Genomic DNA, 14915 nt, shown 5'->3' with positions numbered 1-14915 from the left:
TAATCCCAGCACTTTGGGAGGCCGAGGCAGGTGGATCACTTGAGGTCAGGAGTTGAAGACCAGCCTGACCAACATTGTGAAACTCCCTCTCTACTAAAAGTACAAAATTAGCCAGGTGTGGTGGCATGTGCCTGTAATCCCAGCTACTCGGTAGGCTGAGGCAGGAGCATGGCTTGAACCTGGGAGGCGGAGGTTGCAGTGAGCCGCAATTGCACCATTGCACTCCAGCCTGGGCAACAAGAGTGAAACTCCGTCTCAAAAAAAAAAAAAAAAAAAAAAAAAAAAAAATTGTTAAAGATTGCAAGGTGCAAAAATGGCAAAAGTAGCTATTTGTCCTGGATTTCCTGGCCAGTCACAAATCCAGACGGTCTTTTCTTCGTCCTACAGAGGTGGAATGGCACATCTAAAGTTGATGGAACGTGATGCAGTTATTTGAAATGATGTTGAACTGGCTTAAACTAACGGAGAAAGTGTTTACATTACAATAAGTTTTTAAAATGAAGATGTGAAGTCACATATATAATTTTGATCATATGTAAACAAAAAAGCACCCTTTTTCTCCCCACCCCCTTCCCCTGCAGAAAACCCAGGCATATAAAAAGAATGGAAGTAACCATACCAAGTGTTACAAATGGTTTTCCTTTCAGTAGCTGGACTATGGGTGATGTTTTTCTCTCAGTTTTTTCTTGTATTTCTCAAATATTCTGTAATAAGCCTAAAATGTCTTAAGTGGGAATAAATTACATTTGATAAAATCCCAAACAGGCCAGGTGCTGTGGCTCACACCTGTAATCCCAGCTCTTTGGGAGGCCGAGGTGGGCGGATCACCTGAGGTTAGGAGTTTGAGACCAGCCTGGCCAACATGGTGAAACCCCGTCTCTGCTAAAAACACAAAAAATAGCTGGGCTTGGTGGCAAGCGCCTGTAATACTAACTACTTGGGAGGCTGAGGCAGGAGAATCACTTGAACCCAGGAGGCGGAAGTTGCAGTGAACTGAGATCGCGCCACTGCGCTCCAGCCCGGGCGACAGAGCGAAACTCCATCTCAAAACAAACAAACAAACAAACAAACAAAAAAATTCAAACAAATCTTTTTTGTCGTTGGACCTTGTGTCCTGAATTTTAGCTTAGAGATACAGCTGCCATAACTGAAGCAACCTGAGAGCTCTTTTTCCTTGTCTCAACCTCCAGAAGTCTGAAGAGTTAGACAAGACCGGGTTCCAGGATGTTTTGGACATAGTTCTGTCTGGAGAAAGGGGATGGACAAGGCAGCCTCTTGGAGCTCTTCCTGCTCCTGATCAGCGGTTATCTTGCTGCACACAGCCTCTGCCAACAGCAAATGTGGTGACATTCTCCCTCCCAGTGGGGAGCAGCAACAAAAGTCTGGCTGGGTTGGAGGCTGGGGGCGTGGAATCTGGAGTGAGTGTCTGAGCTGATAAGGAGCCAGTGCTCTTTCTGCCTGGTAGGACTTGCATCTCCTGCTGCCAAGCATCCCACAGGGCCCAGCCCTTTGGGAAGCTGGTGCCTGCTACAGTGGTCCTGCTGCTGGCATTGCTTGGAAAGTGCAGTAGTCACGGCTACTTCTGCAGAGAACTTCCCTTGTGGTGTAGGATATTGGGCTCTGTCTCCGGGCACAGAAAGGATCACTTATCTTTTGAGCAGCAGGGTCTTTGAAGAATACAGTATATTTCCATGGTGGAAACTAGGATGTTCCCTCATTGTATCGCTCTAAAAGTGTCTGTGTGAAGGACTTTATGAGTGTTGCTTCGTCAGCTGCATCCTGCCTGGGTTCTCTAGCTGCATCTCCTCAGGGTCCTTGCCCAGTCCTCCAGAGCAGATTTTCTCCACTCTTCAGGCAAAGAGCCTCAGTTTTCTGTGGTCTGCTTGGTCTCCAATGACCTGGATTCTGTTGCCTACTGGAGCATTGGACAGAGCGTGGAGACTTTCACTTTGAGGAAGGCTTGCTGATCCTGGACTTTGCAGGATCTTGGCATCAGGCATCCAGCTGTCCAGGGATAGGTACTGGATTTGTGTGGAGGGATTTATCACCGCTGCCTTGAAAGACTGGCAAATGCTGGGGATCTGTGGAAGCAGGTGAGAAGGACTCTTCAGTGGCTCTTGAGTGTCGCACTGAGATGCTCCCAGAGAGTTGGCCCTCCCAGGGCAGCTCCTTGGTGGGAAGTTCCATGTTTCTGGGATGCTGATGGGGAAGCCCAGATATTCTTACTGGGGGCCCAAGGCTTATTTCATTTCTTCCTGCTCACCAGGCAAGCACAAGGGGTTAATATCTCTGATAGCTCTATTTTGGGGCAAATGGAGTGTTCCCAGAATAGGACTCTTTGTTGAGTAGTCTATTTTGGGAGACAAGCCCCACTGGCATTTATGTAAGGGATTCTCTGTGTGTAGCTGGGGGTGTGGTTGTGTGCACAAGTGATTTCTTGTTACTAATTATAAACAGCTTCTTTTGGGAGCCAGGGAAATGGAGGTGTGTGTGAGGGCATGGATTGCTCTTGCGTGCTGAGAAGAGTGGCACATCTGTGCATGCCCATCAGATGGGGCAGTTGTCACAGACACCTGATTAAGAGATTGAGTGTGGGGACTTCCAGACAACAGCAGGGATGACAGTCTGTGCTCCTTTGTTGGGGTGTCAGGCTGTAGAGATGTGCCTATCTGTCATCTTGATTCCTTGAAACACATGGGCAGGCTGGACATTGCGGCCTTCTGGCTGCAGTCTGGAGTCAGGCAGCCTCCAAACAATCAGGGTTGGGTTGTTCTAAGGCCCAACAACCAATTCCTACCTGGAACTGATCTTACTGCACTTCCTACTCTATAGCTCGGCTTTTACTCACTGGAATCCCCTGTCTCCTCACAGGCTGAATCCACATATGTCGAAGCAAGACAGAAACCAAAGACCGTCCAGCATGGTCAGTGAAACATCCACGGCTGGGACCGCCTCCACCCTGGAGGCCAAGCCTGGACCCAAGGTGAGCTCTTGGCCACTTGTTCCTTCCTTCCCTTCTTTTATATTTTGCCAAGCCCCTTTGTAACCAGAAGTCCATTTGATCTTCACTATAGTTTTGTGAGAGAGACCCATAAGAAGTGTTCTCCCCAAATGACAGATCAGGAAACTGAGGCCAAGAGGGATATGTCCCTTGTCCAGCAGAACAGGTGATTGCTGACAGACCCAGCACTGGTGTCTATAGGTCCTTGAGCATGTTCTTCACTTTCCTCGCATGGTTGGGAGGGCCACGTTTCTATTTACATGTAGCTGTGTGTTAAAGCAAGCCTGGAGAGATTTGGTGACATGAGGCCCTGAGAAAGGGTGCCCTTGGGAAGGACCCAGAAGTTTTTGTGCTCCAGGTGTAGAAACACTAAGGATCAGGGTAAAGAACCAGCATTGTGGAGAGGAGGAGAGTGCTGAGGGTTGAACCCAGATAGGAGGGTTAAATATCTGGAAATTGGCAAAAAGCTGTGACCAAAAATTAGCTTTGCTCCAGAAAGCCATGGAACATATTACAGCCAACAGCTGCTGCTGAAAGTTGATTGAAAAATTCCTTTTAATTTTTTTTTTCAGTGACCCAGCTGGGAGGTTTGCCAGGTCTTGGGCTTGCCTTTTAATTAGAATGCTGTGGCCATGTGCACGCCCGTTCCCTGTCTTCTGGCTGTTCATTTGATCAAAGGGTGCTGCCATTTAGAGTGAGGCAGAGAGAGCCGACGGTCCTCCTAACATACAAGTGCTTTTTTGTGTCACCTTAAATTCCCTGTTGCTAAAATTCAGTCTGCTTTTTCGTAGATCATAAAGTCCAGCAATAAAGTCCACAGCTTTGGGAAGAGAGACCAGGCCATTCGGAGGAACCCCAATGTTCCCGTGGTGGTGAGGGGCTGGCTGCACAAGCAGGTGAGGAAGCCGAGGAGTGAGAATCCTGGAGGAAATGGCTCTGGCTGAGTTCTCTCCTTTCCCAGGCCCCAGGAAGCTAGGGATGGGCACATAAGCTTTCTGTTCCTGAGTTTGTCTGAGGCAGCTGGATTCTACCTGCTGCACTGCATTATTTGCTGTTTGTTCTTATGAGTGGACTGTCTGCTCAATGGTTACAGCTTCTCTCCCAAAACCCACTTGACCACTTTGGCCCCTGGTGCTATTGGCTGTCCTGGGGCCCAGTGTGGGTGGGTCAGCTTGAATCCAGCCTTCCTACCAGTTCTCTACCAGCACTTGCCTTCCTGGTGTCAAAGAGTCTTTGTTATTATTTGGCTGAAAATTTTCATCTTTTCCTCTCCCCCTTGTCTAGCATGCATATCCACCTAACGTCTCAAATTCCAAATCAGCCAAACTTAGCTCATTATCTCCTCACCACCTTGGCCTGCCATTTCCCCAAGACTGCTTTTTCCGGATCTTAGTAATGGTACCACCATTCTCCCAGGCACTCAGGTTAGAAACCTCAGCACTATCACCAGATTCTCCTTCCCCCACATGCATTCAGTCAGAAAGCCCTGTCAGCTCTGTCGGCTGAGGCCATTCTTCATTGGAATCCCCACTGCCAGTTGACCTGCCTGGGGTTCTCTGTTCATGGCTGGGTTGTGAGTTCCCAGAGCTAGAGACCCTGTCTCTTTTGCTCTCCTTCTCTCCTTGCCAGTCATTCATTCATTCATCCATTCTGCAAAGTGCCTGCCATGTCCTAAGTTGCTAAGAGCAAGTATCAAGAGAAAGTAACGTGGTTCCTGCCCTCGAGGAACTCATCAGCTACCAGGAGAAGCAGATAGCATATCTCTCACTTGTCACATTGTCACCCAGCCCTGTCTCTCACCTAGCATAGCATCTAAAAATATCAGAGCAGCAATGTAAGTTTTGGTGAAGCTTTGTGGGAAGACAGAGGAGGGCATTACATTGAACAGCACACAGGAGAAATCCCAAAAGTCCCCTTAAAATCTTCTTTTGCAGCTCTGGCCCCATGGCAGCTGCAACAGCTCCCGGCCTCTTCTGTTGGACACTCCTGGTACCACCCTCTCTTGTGCCCACTTGCCCCTCACAGCCCTGTCGTCCCTCTCTTTTCTTACATTTGCCCTTGTCTTTTTCTCACTTGAGTCATTTAACCCTCTGATTTCTTCCGTTTGCATCCCTGTCCCCATTAAACAAAGGATGCCCCTTTGACATATGGAGAGAGAGGGAAGTATTTGTAAATAATTCCCAGCACCTAGGCCAGGCCCATTGGCTGTGCTGTAACCATAACAGGGATCTGTGTGCTGTGGACACACAACAGAGAGTGGCTATACTGGGGGGTGTCCAGAAGGGCTTCCCGGAGGAAGTGATATTTGAACCAGGCATGGAAGCATAGATAAGAGGTCTCCAAACAAAGCAAATATCATGTGCCAAGACCTTAGAAATCATCTCGTTGATTTGCAGAAGATGAAATAGTTGAAATCATCAAGTTACATTTGCTTTTAGCATTTTAGTAAGTGGAGGAGGAACAATCCTTATGCTGTATTTCAGTTTAGAAATTGTCAGATGTTTTTCAAGCTTGTCGAAAACTTCTGCAGAAGGAAGACAATTTAACAGCCATCTCTATTTTTTAAATGAAAAAAAATTTTTTTTTTGTACAGCTGGGGCATCACTATGTTGCCCAGGCTGGTCTTGAATTCCTGGTCACAGGCGATCTTCCTTCCTCAGCCTCTCAAAAACACTGGCAGTACAGACGTGAACAGCCATCTCTAAAACTAAAAGATGCTCTGGGGCATTCCTAGGTTTGAGAGAAAACTCACCCCAAAACATTCTGTTTTCCTGCCTTTGCCATGTTTTTGAAAAATATTCACAATAATTTAAAACATTATTGATAAATACAAACATTTACATTTCAGATGAGTAAAGACAGATTTTTCTTATGAGACAATTTGATAGCAAAGAGAATCCAAATTCTTTTATATTGAATGGAAGGAAAACACAACAGCAGAATACATCCTATATGGCACAGAACTGAGCAGTCTAATGAAAACTTTGCCTCACTTAATTCATTAGGTAACTTAAACTCTTTTCAATAGTTCAGTGTAAATTCAGTTTTCCAGTCAGCATAAATGAAGGTATTTTATAGCATAGCCACCTAAATAAGAAACAAACAAAAACTTTTTGTTAAGAACTGATTCCTTTCTTAATTTACTTTCTAGAAGAAAGTGACTTATAATATTATATATTAATTTGCTTCTAGGAGACAAAAATAAAAACCCTGCTTTCTTAGGATAAACCATCATTTAATCCAAGTTCTAATGTCCTATTCAAAGAATGGCTGTTCAGTAAAATGGTAATTTATTAAAACAAAGAGTGAATATGGGCAAATATTTGGTTCTGGAATCAGGTTGTGCATGCTTGGAAAGGGACAACAGTATGCTCAGATATTACCCTGACTAGTTTTCTTTGCTTTGCAGGACAGTTCTGGGATGAGGCTGTGGAAAAGGAGGTGGTTTGTGCTTGCTGATTACTGCTTATTTTACTATAAAGGTGAGCTAACAAGTAGCCTATTACCCTGCCGAAGTGTTCAGTTTTACATATGTGGATGGTTGGTGACTTCAGGTTTACCAGTCCTAACACAGGAAGTTCAATCTGTTGGGTTAAAATAAATAGAATCCAGTTTGCCTGCTACTAAGGGTCTCAGGATTCAGAGTCATTTCCGTTTCTGTCCCATTTGGGACATAGGTCCACCTTTGAGGTACTCTGGAGAGGTGAGAAGTGTGGATCATTGATTGTGTTTTGTAACCTGTCATCTGGATTTATTGAATGTTGGATGAGCAACTGGTGAATTGAATTGGCCATCTGAGCTTCTGTGGAGCCCCAGAACATAAAGTTAGGGACTATGTGTTGTTAAGAGGGAGTCTCAAAATGTGGAGAAAGAGCTTACTTTTAAGATAAGGCTAGACTGCTACTGGTGCTTTCAAAGCAGTTCAGGGGGCCTGAGAAGTGAATTCCATCATTGGAGAATCTGAGGAGCCTTCTTAGAAGGAGAGAAGAGATAGGCTTTTAAGAATGGGTAGAGATGGCTGGGCACTGTGGCTCACGCCTGTAATCCCAACACTTTGGGAGGCCGAGGCAGGTGGATCACCTGAGGTCAGGCATTTGAGACCAGCCTAGCTAACATGGTGAAACCCTGACTCCACTAAAAATACAAAAATTAGCCAGGCATGGTGGCGCACGCCTGTAATCCCAGCTACTCAGGAGGCTGAGGCAGGAGAATCGCTTAAATCTGGGAGGCAGAGGTTGCAGTGAGCCGAGATCATGCTCTTGACTCCAGCTTGGGCAACAAGAGCGAAACTCCGTCTCAAAAAATAAATAAATAAATAAAAAGAATGGGTAGAGCTTTGCCTGTGTGTGGGTTGGGGGAGGATGGACATTACAAGGGGAGGAAACAACTTGGCTGAAGTTCTGGAAGCAGTGGGACAGATGAGCCCAGGGAAGCTGCCCAGAAGGTTGTTCTGATGCGTTTTTCCATTCAAAGACAGCCGAGAAGAAGCGGTCCTCGGGAGCATCCCCTTGCCCAGCTACGTGATCTCTCCTGTGGCCCCTGAGGATCGCATAAGCCGCAAATATTCCTTTAAGGTACTGCCCCTGCACCTCTAATGCAGCCATTCTGTCTAAGAAACTGTGTTCTCAAAATGTCTTCATAAAAGCAATTGCTTTTGTCGGGAGGGGGAAGAAGCTAGAGAGTTTCAGATTCCGGTTAACAAAGTTGTAAGTTATTTAAACAAGAATAATATCACATGACCGGTACTGTCATTTGACTCTAAGCTTTGGAGTCGCGCAGCCATGTTCAAGTATTCAGACCCCTCCTTCCTGTCACTGCCAGTCTTGTGGTTACCTGTCAAAGCCCTTCTTGAGCTGTCTTATCACCGTACTCAGCCAGCCTAACTAGCATCCAGCCATTTCATGCAACTGGTGACCCCTCATAATGGGTTTATATCCATTGTATTATGAAAACTCACATTGAAGGTTAGGGGCCTGAGTGTTGAAGAGGCTGTCAGCTTTGTCCACTTTGTTTATCTTGTTGAAAAGCAATTAGAATGAAATTTGGTTTATCTTCTGGATCATAGAAGATTTCCAGGCAGATCCCTTTACCAGTAAAACCCCTTTCCTACTTGTTCTGTGTCTGTACCATTTGGGCTGAGTGAGGCCATGATAATTAATGGTAGTTTTGCCCTGTAGCACCTGTGAGGTCCGGTGTGGAGGCTCTTGGAAGGTGTGTTTAGGCTCAAACATGGGGAGTCCTGAGGTCTTCTCCGTTGATGGCCTCCACGGATTTCCTTCACTGCAGGTGTTAAGATCTTGGGTTCCCCAGGGAAGGTAAGGGTGGGGTGGATTGAAGATCCACTTTACTGGCAGTTGGAGTGGAAGTCCTAGAGAGCACTGAAGCAAGCAGCCCTTGGTGCCACTCGCCACAGGGCACGGCCCTCTCTTGGCTGCTTAAGATATGAGGCAATGTCGTACACGTCAAGCTGGAGTAGGGGCTCCTGTCCCCACTACACTTGTTGCTTGGCCGTTTCCATGTTGGAGGCACAAGATGAACACTAGACAGTAGGTCATAAAACAGAGATTGAACAGAAGTCACGCTTTCCAGCCATAGATAGAGGACCACGGGAAAGCTTAAGGTAAGACGCCTGCCATTCTCTGGAAGGGTTAAAGGGAAGTGTTGGTCTGTGTTGTCCATGGTGTGAGCAGCTGGTCCTTCATCTGTGAGGGGCTTGCAAAGTGAGAGTCTCTATCAACACCTTGATCTGGAGCCATGGTGGTGCTGGTGGTTGGAAAGTCACTCTCATCTTCCTTCTACCTTTCCTTCCTAAGGAGGCACAGAACTGAGCTGATGCTGTGGCTTTACTCATCAACAGGTTTGAGTTGTTCCTGTGTTTCCCTCGAGTGACGCTACTGAGTGTCACTCCAGAATTGCTATGGATTGGTGATACTGGGATACTGCTCTGTGTCATGTTGCATGGAATACTGTTGCCTTATATCTTTAAAACATGACATGGGAAGTACTTTGATACATGTGACCTCATTTAATGCTCATGGTGAGGGAAGGATATGAGAGCTTAAGAAACTTGCCCAAAGTCACAAAGCTGGAAGATGACAGAGGCAGAACTTGGCCCTGAATTCTGTTCTCTTTCAGTTTTCTTACAGGGCTCCCACTTTGTATTATTTTCTCTTCTTCCTTGCTTTTCTTCCATGTCTTATCTTGGTCACTTGCTGCACAGACATCGCAGGAGGTAGAAGGTGGTTTGAATTGACATTAATTGTATCATTTTAGAAACTTATTGCTGACTCTGAAAACATTTTGTTCAGTGCCTTTCAGATTCATCCTTTACAGCCTGAAAAATCTTCCTTAGGAAACCCTCCTTTCTAGAGTTGAGCACTGCCCAGTTGGGCAAACAATTGGGATAGTGATGTTGCATGTGATGTTTTGGGAACAACATTTGGCATGTCCTTAAAGTAACATATCATAACTGTATATATATTTTTTATCTTAACACTTCATTGGAGGTGTGAAAGTAGATTCTAGGTAAACATCTTTAATCTGTCTTAGATTTCTTTTCTTTTTTCAACATTTTTCTTAGAAAGACTTTACTAAGAGTGTTCCCTAAATCTTTTGTCTGGGAGACAGAAGGCATTGTGTGTTTGGGAGAGGTCTTTGAGGTCCTCAGGATCCGAGAGCAGAGAAAAGCTACTACAGACAGATCTGGTGTTGTTTAGATGGTTCTCCAGAAAGGGCAATGGTTCCGTGAGTCTGAAAGAGTTATCTTTTCATTTGGCTTGCAGCATCCTTCTTTTAGGGGCCAGAGGGTAGGCCCTGGGGGCAGCTCAGGGTCTATATTCTTGGGCATACCAAGGAATACACAGTGTTTTGTGATTGGCCTTGACACCTGTCTTTGATGTTGGTCCTTCTCTGTATATAGAGCTGAAGTTCTCAGACTGGTGCTAGGGTACCTTGTCGGAGACAGTTCAGAGTATCCACCGTACTTGGCCTACTCTTTAACCTTTAACTGAAATATAACATCTCTTTCAGTTAAGAAAGCAGGTCACAATGTGTATCAGCAGTACCTGTGACTTGGTACTGTAGAAACCATAGATATCTTCATAACACATTACAGTTGTTGCAGGTATCTTGAAATATCATTTATGCTCATCACCATTTTAAAATCACAATACTTATTACATCTGCCACCAGATCCATTATGCAGTACGTTAGTAAACAAACACCTGCATCACTAGACCACACATTTAAAAAATATTTTAAGAACTATATTTCAATATAATAGATTTCCCTTATTTTGCATGCTTAACATTCTGGAAAAGGTTCATAGGAACTGTTGATGTCCATGCCACAAAAAATGTTAAGGTCCCTGCTCTAGATTCTGAAGGCATGCCAAGAGGCATGGTTTTTCACTTATGTAGTTCTATTTGAAAACGTCTGTTGCACACACTGATTGTCTGTGGGGTAGTATAACAGATGCTAGGGATACAGCAATGAATAGGACAAAATCCATGCTTTTTTAGGGCTTATATTCTCAAGTTTGCATCAGCATGTGTATTATTACAGGATGAGAAGACAAGAAAGAGCTGCCTTTTTTCTCTCTCCTTTCAATTTTGTTCTTTGTATATCTATCAAATTCATCTCCTCCTCTCCACTTCTGCTGCCACTATTCTGTCTTGGCCACCACCATCCCTCCCCTGGGGAGCACACTGTAGAGCAGGACCTAGTATATAGTAAGTGCTCTGTAAGCATTGGCTGTTGCTGATTCAGCCTTGGAACTCCTCTGCAGCCTACAGTTCATCCTCTATGTTGTTCCTAAGTTGCACCCTTGTTCAGGTTGTATTCCTACCATAAGCCCTTCAGTGGTTCCCCATTGCTTTCAGGATAAAGCCAATTTTTTTTTTTTTTTTTTTTTTTTTTTTTGAGACAGAGTTTCGCTCTTGTCGCCCAGGCTGGAGTACAATGGCATGATCTTGGCTCACTGCAACCTCCGCCTCCTGGGTTCAGGTAGTTCTCCTGCCTTAGCCTTCCGAGTGGCTGGGATTACAGGCACCTGCCACTGCGCCCAGCTAATTTTTTTTGTTGTTGTTGTATTTTTAGTAGAGATGGGGGTTTCACCATGTTGGCCAGGCTGGTCTCGAACTCCTGACCTCAGGTGATCCACCTGCCTTGGCCTCCCAAAGTGCTGAGATTATAGGCGTGAGCCACTGTGCCCGGCTGATTAAGGAAATTGTGATTCACGAGGCCCCAGCTTATATCTCTAGCCACATTTTTAGCCACTCCTGTCTTCTGTCTTTCCTCTAGCCATATACAGTTGCCTAAGGCCCCAGGACATTTCTTGCCTATAGGCCTTTACTTAAACTTCAGCCACAGTTGGCCAGGCGTGGTGGCTCAAGCCAGTAATCCCAGCACTTTGGGAGGCAGAGGGGGGCGGATCACGAAGTCAGGAGATCGAGACCATCCTGGCTAACATGGTGAAACCCCATCTCTACTAAAAATACAATTTGCCGGGTGTGGTGGCTGGCACCTGTAGTCCCAGCTGCTCGTGAGGCTGAGGCAGGAGAATGGCGTGAACCGGGGAGACGGAGCTTGCAGTGAGCTGAGATCGTGCCACTGCACTCCAGCCTGGGCGACAGAGCAAGACTCCATCTCAAAAAACAAAAACAAAAACAAAAAAAAAACTTCAGCCACAGCCTGGAATGCCCTTTCCCCAACTCTTACTTGTCCTTCAGTTCTCTGCTCAGAGTCACCTTGTCTGGGAAGCCTTCTCTGAGCCCTCTGGACAGGTTAAGTACCCTTCTTCTCTACTTCCACAGCTCTGTCTCACTGCACTGTAAATGGTTGATTCACCTACCCAGACCTTTCACCGGGAAAACTGATTCATCGGCTAGTTCTGCTAGTCCCATTCTGTAGACAGAGACCACAGGGAGCATTAAGTGTAATTGGAATCGTGGTCAGTGACAGTGCTTATACCTCCCAAGATATGGTGGGTTCAGGCTTACTTGTATTTTGTATTTAGTTCCCTATGAATTTGTGATGGGGAGGGAGGAAGAAGAGTCTTAAAGTTTCCAGAATGCTCTTTCAGCCAACCTCCCTAGGTTGCTCAAGTGACTGCTCCTTCAGTAACATCAACTGACATCTTTTGAGCCTTACAAATGCCAGGCTGTGCTCTAAGCAGTGTATGTCTCATTTCATCCTCACATAGCCTTATAAGGTAAATGCTACTTTTACCCATAGTTCCATTTTAAATATGAGGAAACAAGCATGAGGAGGTTGAGTAATTTACCCAGGGTTACCCAGTGGGCAAGAGGCAGAGTCCACCTTGGACCTCAGGCTGATTCTAAGAGCCCAAGTTCTTACCCTGTTCACTGTGCTGCTTGGAGTCAGCCTAAAGGTTGGACGTGAGAAGTTTCGTTTCTTTTCTCTTCTCTTCTCTTTTCTCCCTTTCCTTTCCTTTTTTCTTTCCTTTTTGCTTTCCATGGAGTCTTGCTCTGTCACCCAGGCTGGAGTGTAGTCGCGTGATCTCCGCTCACTGCAACCTCTGCCTCCCAGGTTCAAGAGATTCTCCTGCCTCAGCCTCTTGAGTAGCTGGGGCTACAGGTGCCCATCACCATGCCAGGCTAATTTTTGTGTTTTTAGTAGAGACTGGGTTTCACCATGTTGGCCAGGCTTGTCTCAAACTCCTGAGCTCAGGTGACCCACCCGCCTCGGCCTCCAAAAGTGCTGGGATTACAGGCATGAGCCACTATACCCGGCCCCTTTTCTTAATCTCAATAAATGGTCACCACTACCTCTGCAAGTTGTAAACTTGAGACTCTTATCGTTCATACCTGGTGTTCTCTCTCCTCCCATATCCAGTCCATTGCCAAGGCCTGCAGGTATTACCTGCAAGTTCTCTCCAGACCCTGTCTGCTCCTCCCCTTCTCTGCCTCCACCACCATCTCTCACCTGTGCTCCTGTAGTAGCCTCCTGACCCATCCCCCCTCACCTGTTTCTGCTGACTCGAACCTCTTCTCTGTACTGCAGCCAGAGTGGTCTTTCCAAACAAAATCTGAGCACATCATTCCCCAGTTTAAACCCTTTAATAAGGCTGGGTGCAGTGGCTCATGCCTGTAATTTCAGCACTTTGGGAAGCCAAGGTGGGTGGATCACTTGAGCCCAGGAGTTCGAGACCAGCCTGGGCAACATGGCAAAACCCCATCTCTACAAAAAATACAAAAGTTAGTTGGGCACGGTGGTGCATTCCTGTAGTCCAGGCTACTCAGGAGGCTGGGGTGGGAGGATTGCTTGAACCAGGGAGGGGAAGGTTGCAGTGAGCGAAGACAGTACCACTGCACTCCAGCCTGGCAACAGAGCAAGACCTTGTCTCAAAACAAAGCAAAGCAAAACAACATAACAAAACAAAACACTCTTTAATAGTTTCTCAGCATCATTAAGACAAAACCCTATATGATCTGCAAGGCCCTGGTGGTCTGGCCCTGCCAACTTCGGCAGCCTCTCTTCATGCTGTTTTCCCCTCCATTCCTCTGTGCCAGTCATGCTGGCCTCATCCTTGAAGATGAACACACTGTGGGCACGTGTCCTTCATGGGGTGCTACCTAGCTCCTCCCTGCTGTTACTTAAATGGCTACCTACTACGTAGAAGGCAGCTGCAATGTCAATTCCTCAGGGATCAAGCTGGGCTCCCCTGTTCTCCTCACAGCATCCTGACCTTCTTGATGACACTTAATACAGCTGTAGTTACTTGTCCATAGTATTTCTCTTCTATGTGGCTATAAACTATTATGGCCTTGTTTAAGGCTGTCCCTCCAACTTTGGTAGGGTGCCTTTCACATAGTAAATACTCAATAAATGATTCATTATTGTTGAGCAAGTTCCAGAATGAGCCAGTCAGTTGATGGGCCCTGGCCTTTTGGGTGCTCCTCTATTTTCCACTGAGGTTTCTCTATTCTAAAGGCTGATGTTGGGGGCTTGAACCATGAGGATTCTGGCTCCTTCACCAGTGCTGTGTCTAGAACTGAGGTCCAACAGCCAGGAGAGCAACCATATCCTAGGGGCATCATGTCTTTGAGGTAAGTTCTTCACTCACATCCTGATTTCCTGTAGGCATAGCTTGTTTTCTATTCAGTTATGCAAAGTTGCTTCATAGAATTATGTTAACTGGAAAGCAAAGAGCAGAGAAAACAGTACCATCTGAGTGGAGACTAGGGCAGGAGTGAGAAGATTCACATCATCTGGGTCCTAGGCTCAGGATACTTTGGACTTGGGTCACTTGGCCAGATGAAAAGGAAACTCCCTGTACTTCTTGCCTTCACAGTTAATCCATTGAATATGCCCTCACACAGGCAGAATACAGTTGGAATCTGTTCTTCAGAGTCAAGAGCAGCTGGGCACAGCACCTTCTGGTTTGATTAGTGACCAGGGTTATATTTGCAATCATGTGTAACTCCTTCGTAATGGTGGATGTAACTCTTAAGACTCATTCGCAAATAGACATGCAAACCCAAGTCTGCATGTTTGAGGCATGTCCCATGTTGATTTCCTGGACAAGGCTGGCTCCATGAATTTTTTGTACAGCATGGATCTATTGTCTTTATTGTACCTTGGAGGGCTCCCTATGCTTGTATCTAGTGGGATAGGCACCTGTCCCAGAACCCTCTATGGCTGGGCACAAAAGGCTGGGAGAGTGTGTCAGAGATCTTGTGGGATCATGGTCCAGGGGATATTTTCCAAGAATTTCTGCTGATTTTCAGTAAGACATGAACAGGTTCCTTCTTATTCTGTTTTTTTGTTTGTTTGTTTGTTTGTTTGTTTTTGAGGCAGAGTCTCACTCTGTCATCCAGGCTGGAGTGCAATGGCTCAATCTCAACTCACTGCAACCTCCACCTCCTGGGTCCAAGCAATTTTCATGCCTCAG

At 45.9% G+C, this 14915-nt stretch overlaps 1 protein-coding gene across 25 annotated transcripts in view; it reads left to right on the top strand.

Moving 5' to 3' along the window:
• The window catches only part of PLEKHA7 (pleckstrin homology domain containing A7), a 245255-nt gene that overhangs the window by 165265 nt on the left and 65075 nt on the right, over positions 1-14915 (top strand). For 24 of the 25 annotated variants that reach the window (XR_001707174.4, XR_008537813.2, XR_001707175.4 and 21 more), the window contains 4 exons: positions 2872-2983; positions 3793-3897; positions 6411-6483; positions 7475-7575. Coding sequence is in view for 22 of the 25 variants with exons in the window: in XM_016920488.4 (XP_016775977.2) it covers positions 2872-2983; positions 3793-3897; positions 6411-6483; positions 7475-7575 (391 nt within the window). In the remaining 3 variants the exon portion in view is untranslated. Of the gene's footprint in view, positions 1-1534; positions 2094-2871; positions 2984-3792; positions 3898-6410; positions 6484-7474; positions 7576-14915 lie in introns of those variants that run through there. The other variant, XM_054661215.2, reaches the window with a different exon arrangement.

This window comes from Pan troglodytes, chromosome 9 (genome assembly GCF_028858775.2).
Source record: "Pan troglodytes isolate AG18354 chromosome 9, NHGRI_mPanTro3-v2.0_pri, whole genome shotgun sequence".
Lineage (NCBI taxonomy): Eukaryota > Metazoa > Chordata > Mammalia > Primates > Hominidae > Pan > Pan troglodytes.
This window is presented reverse-complemented; position numbering and strand designations above follow the sequence as displayed.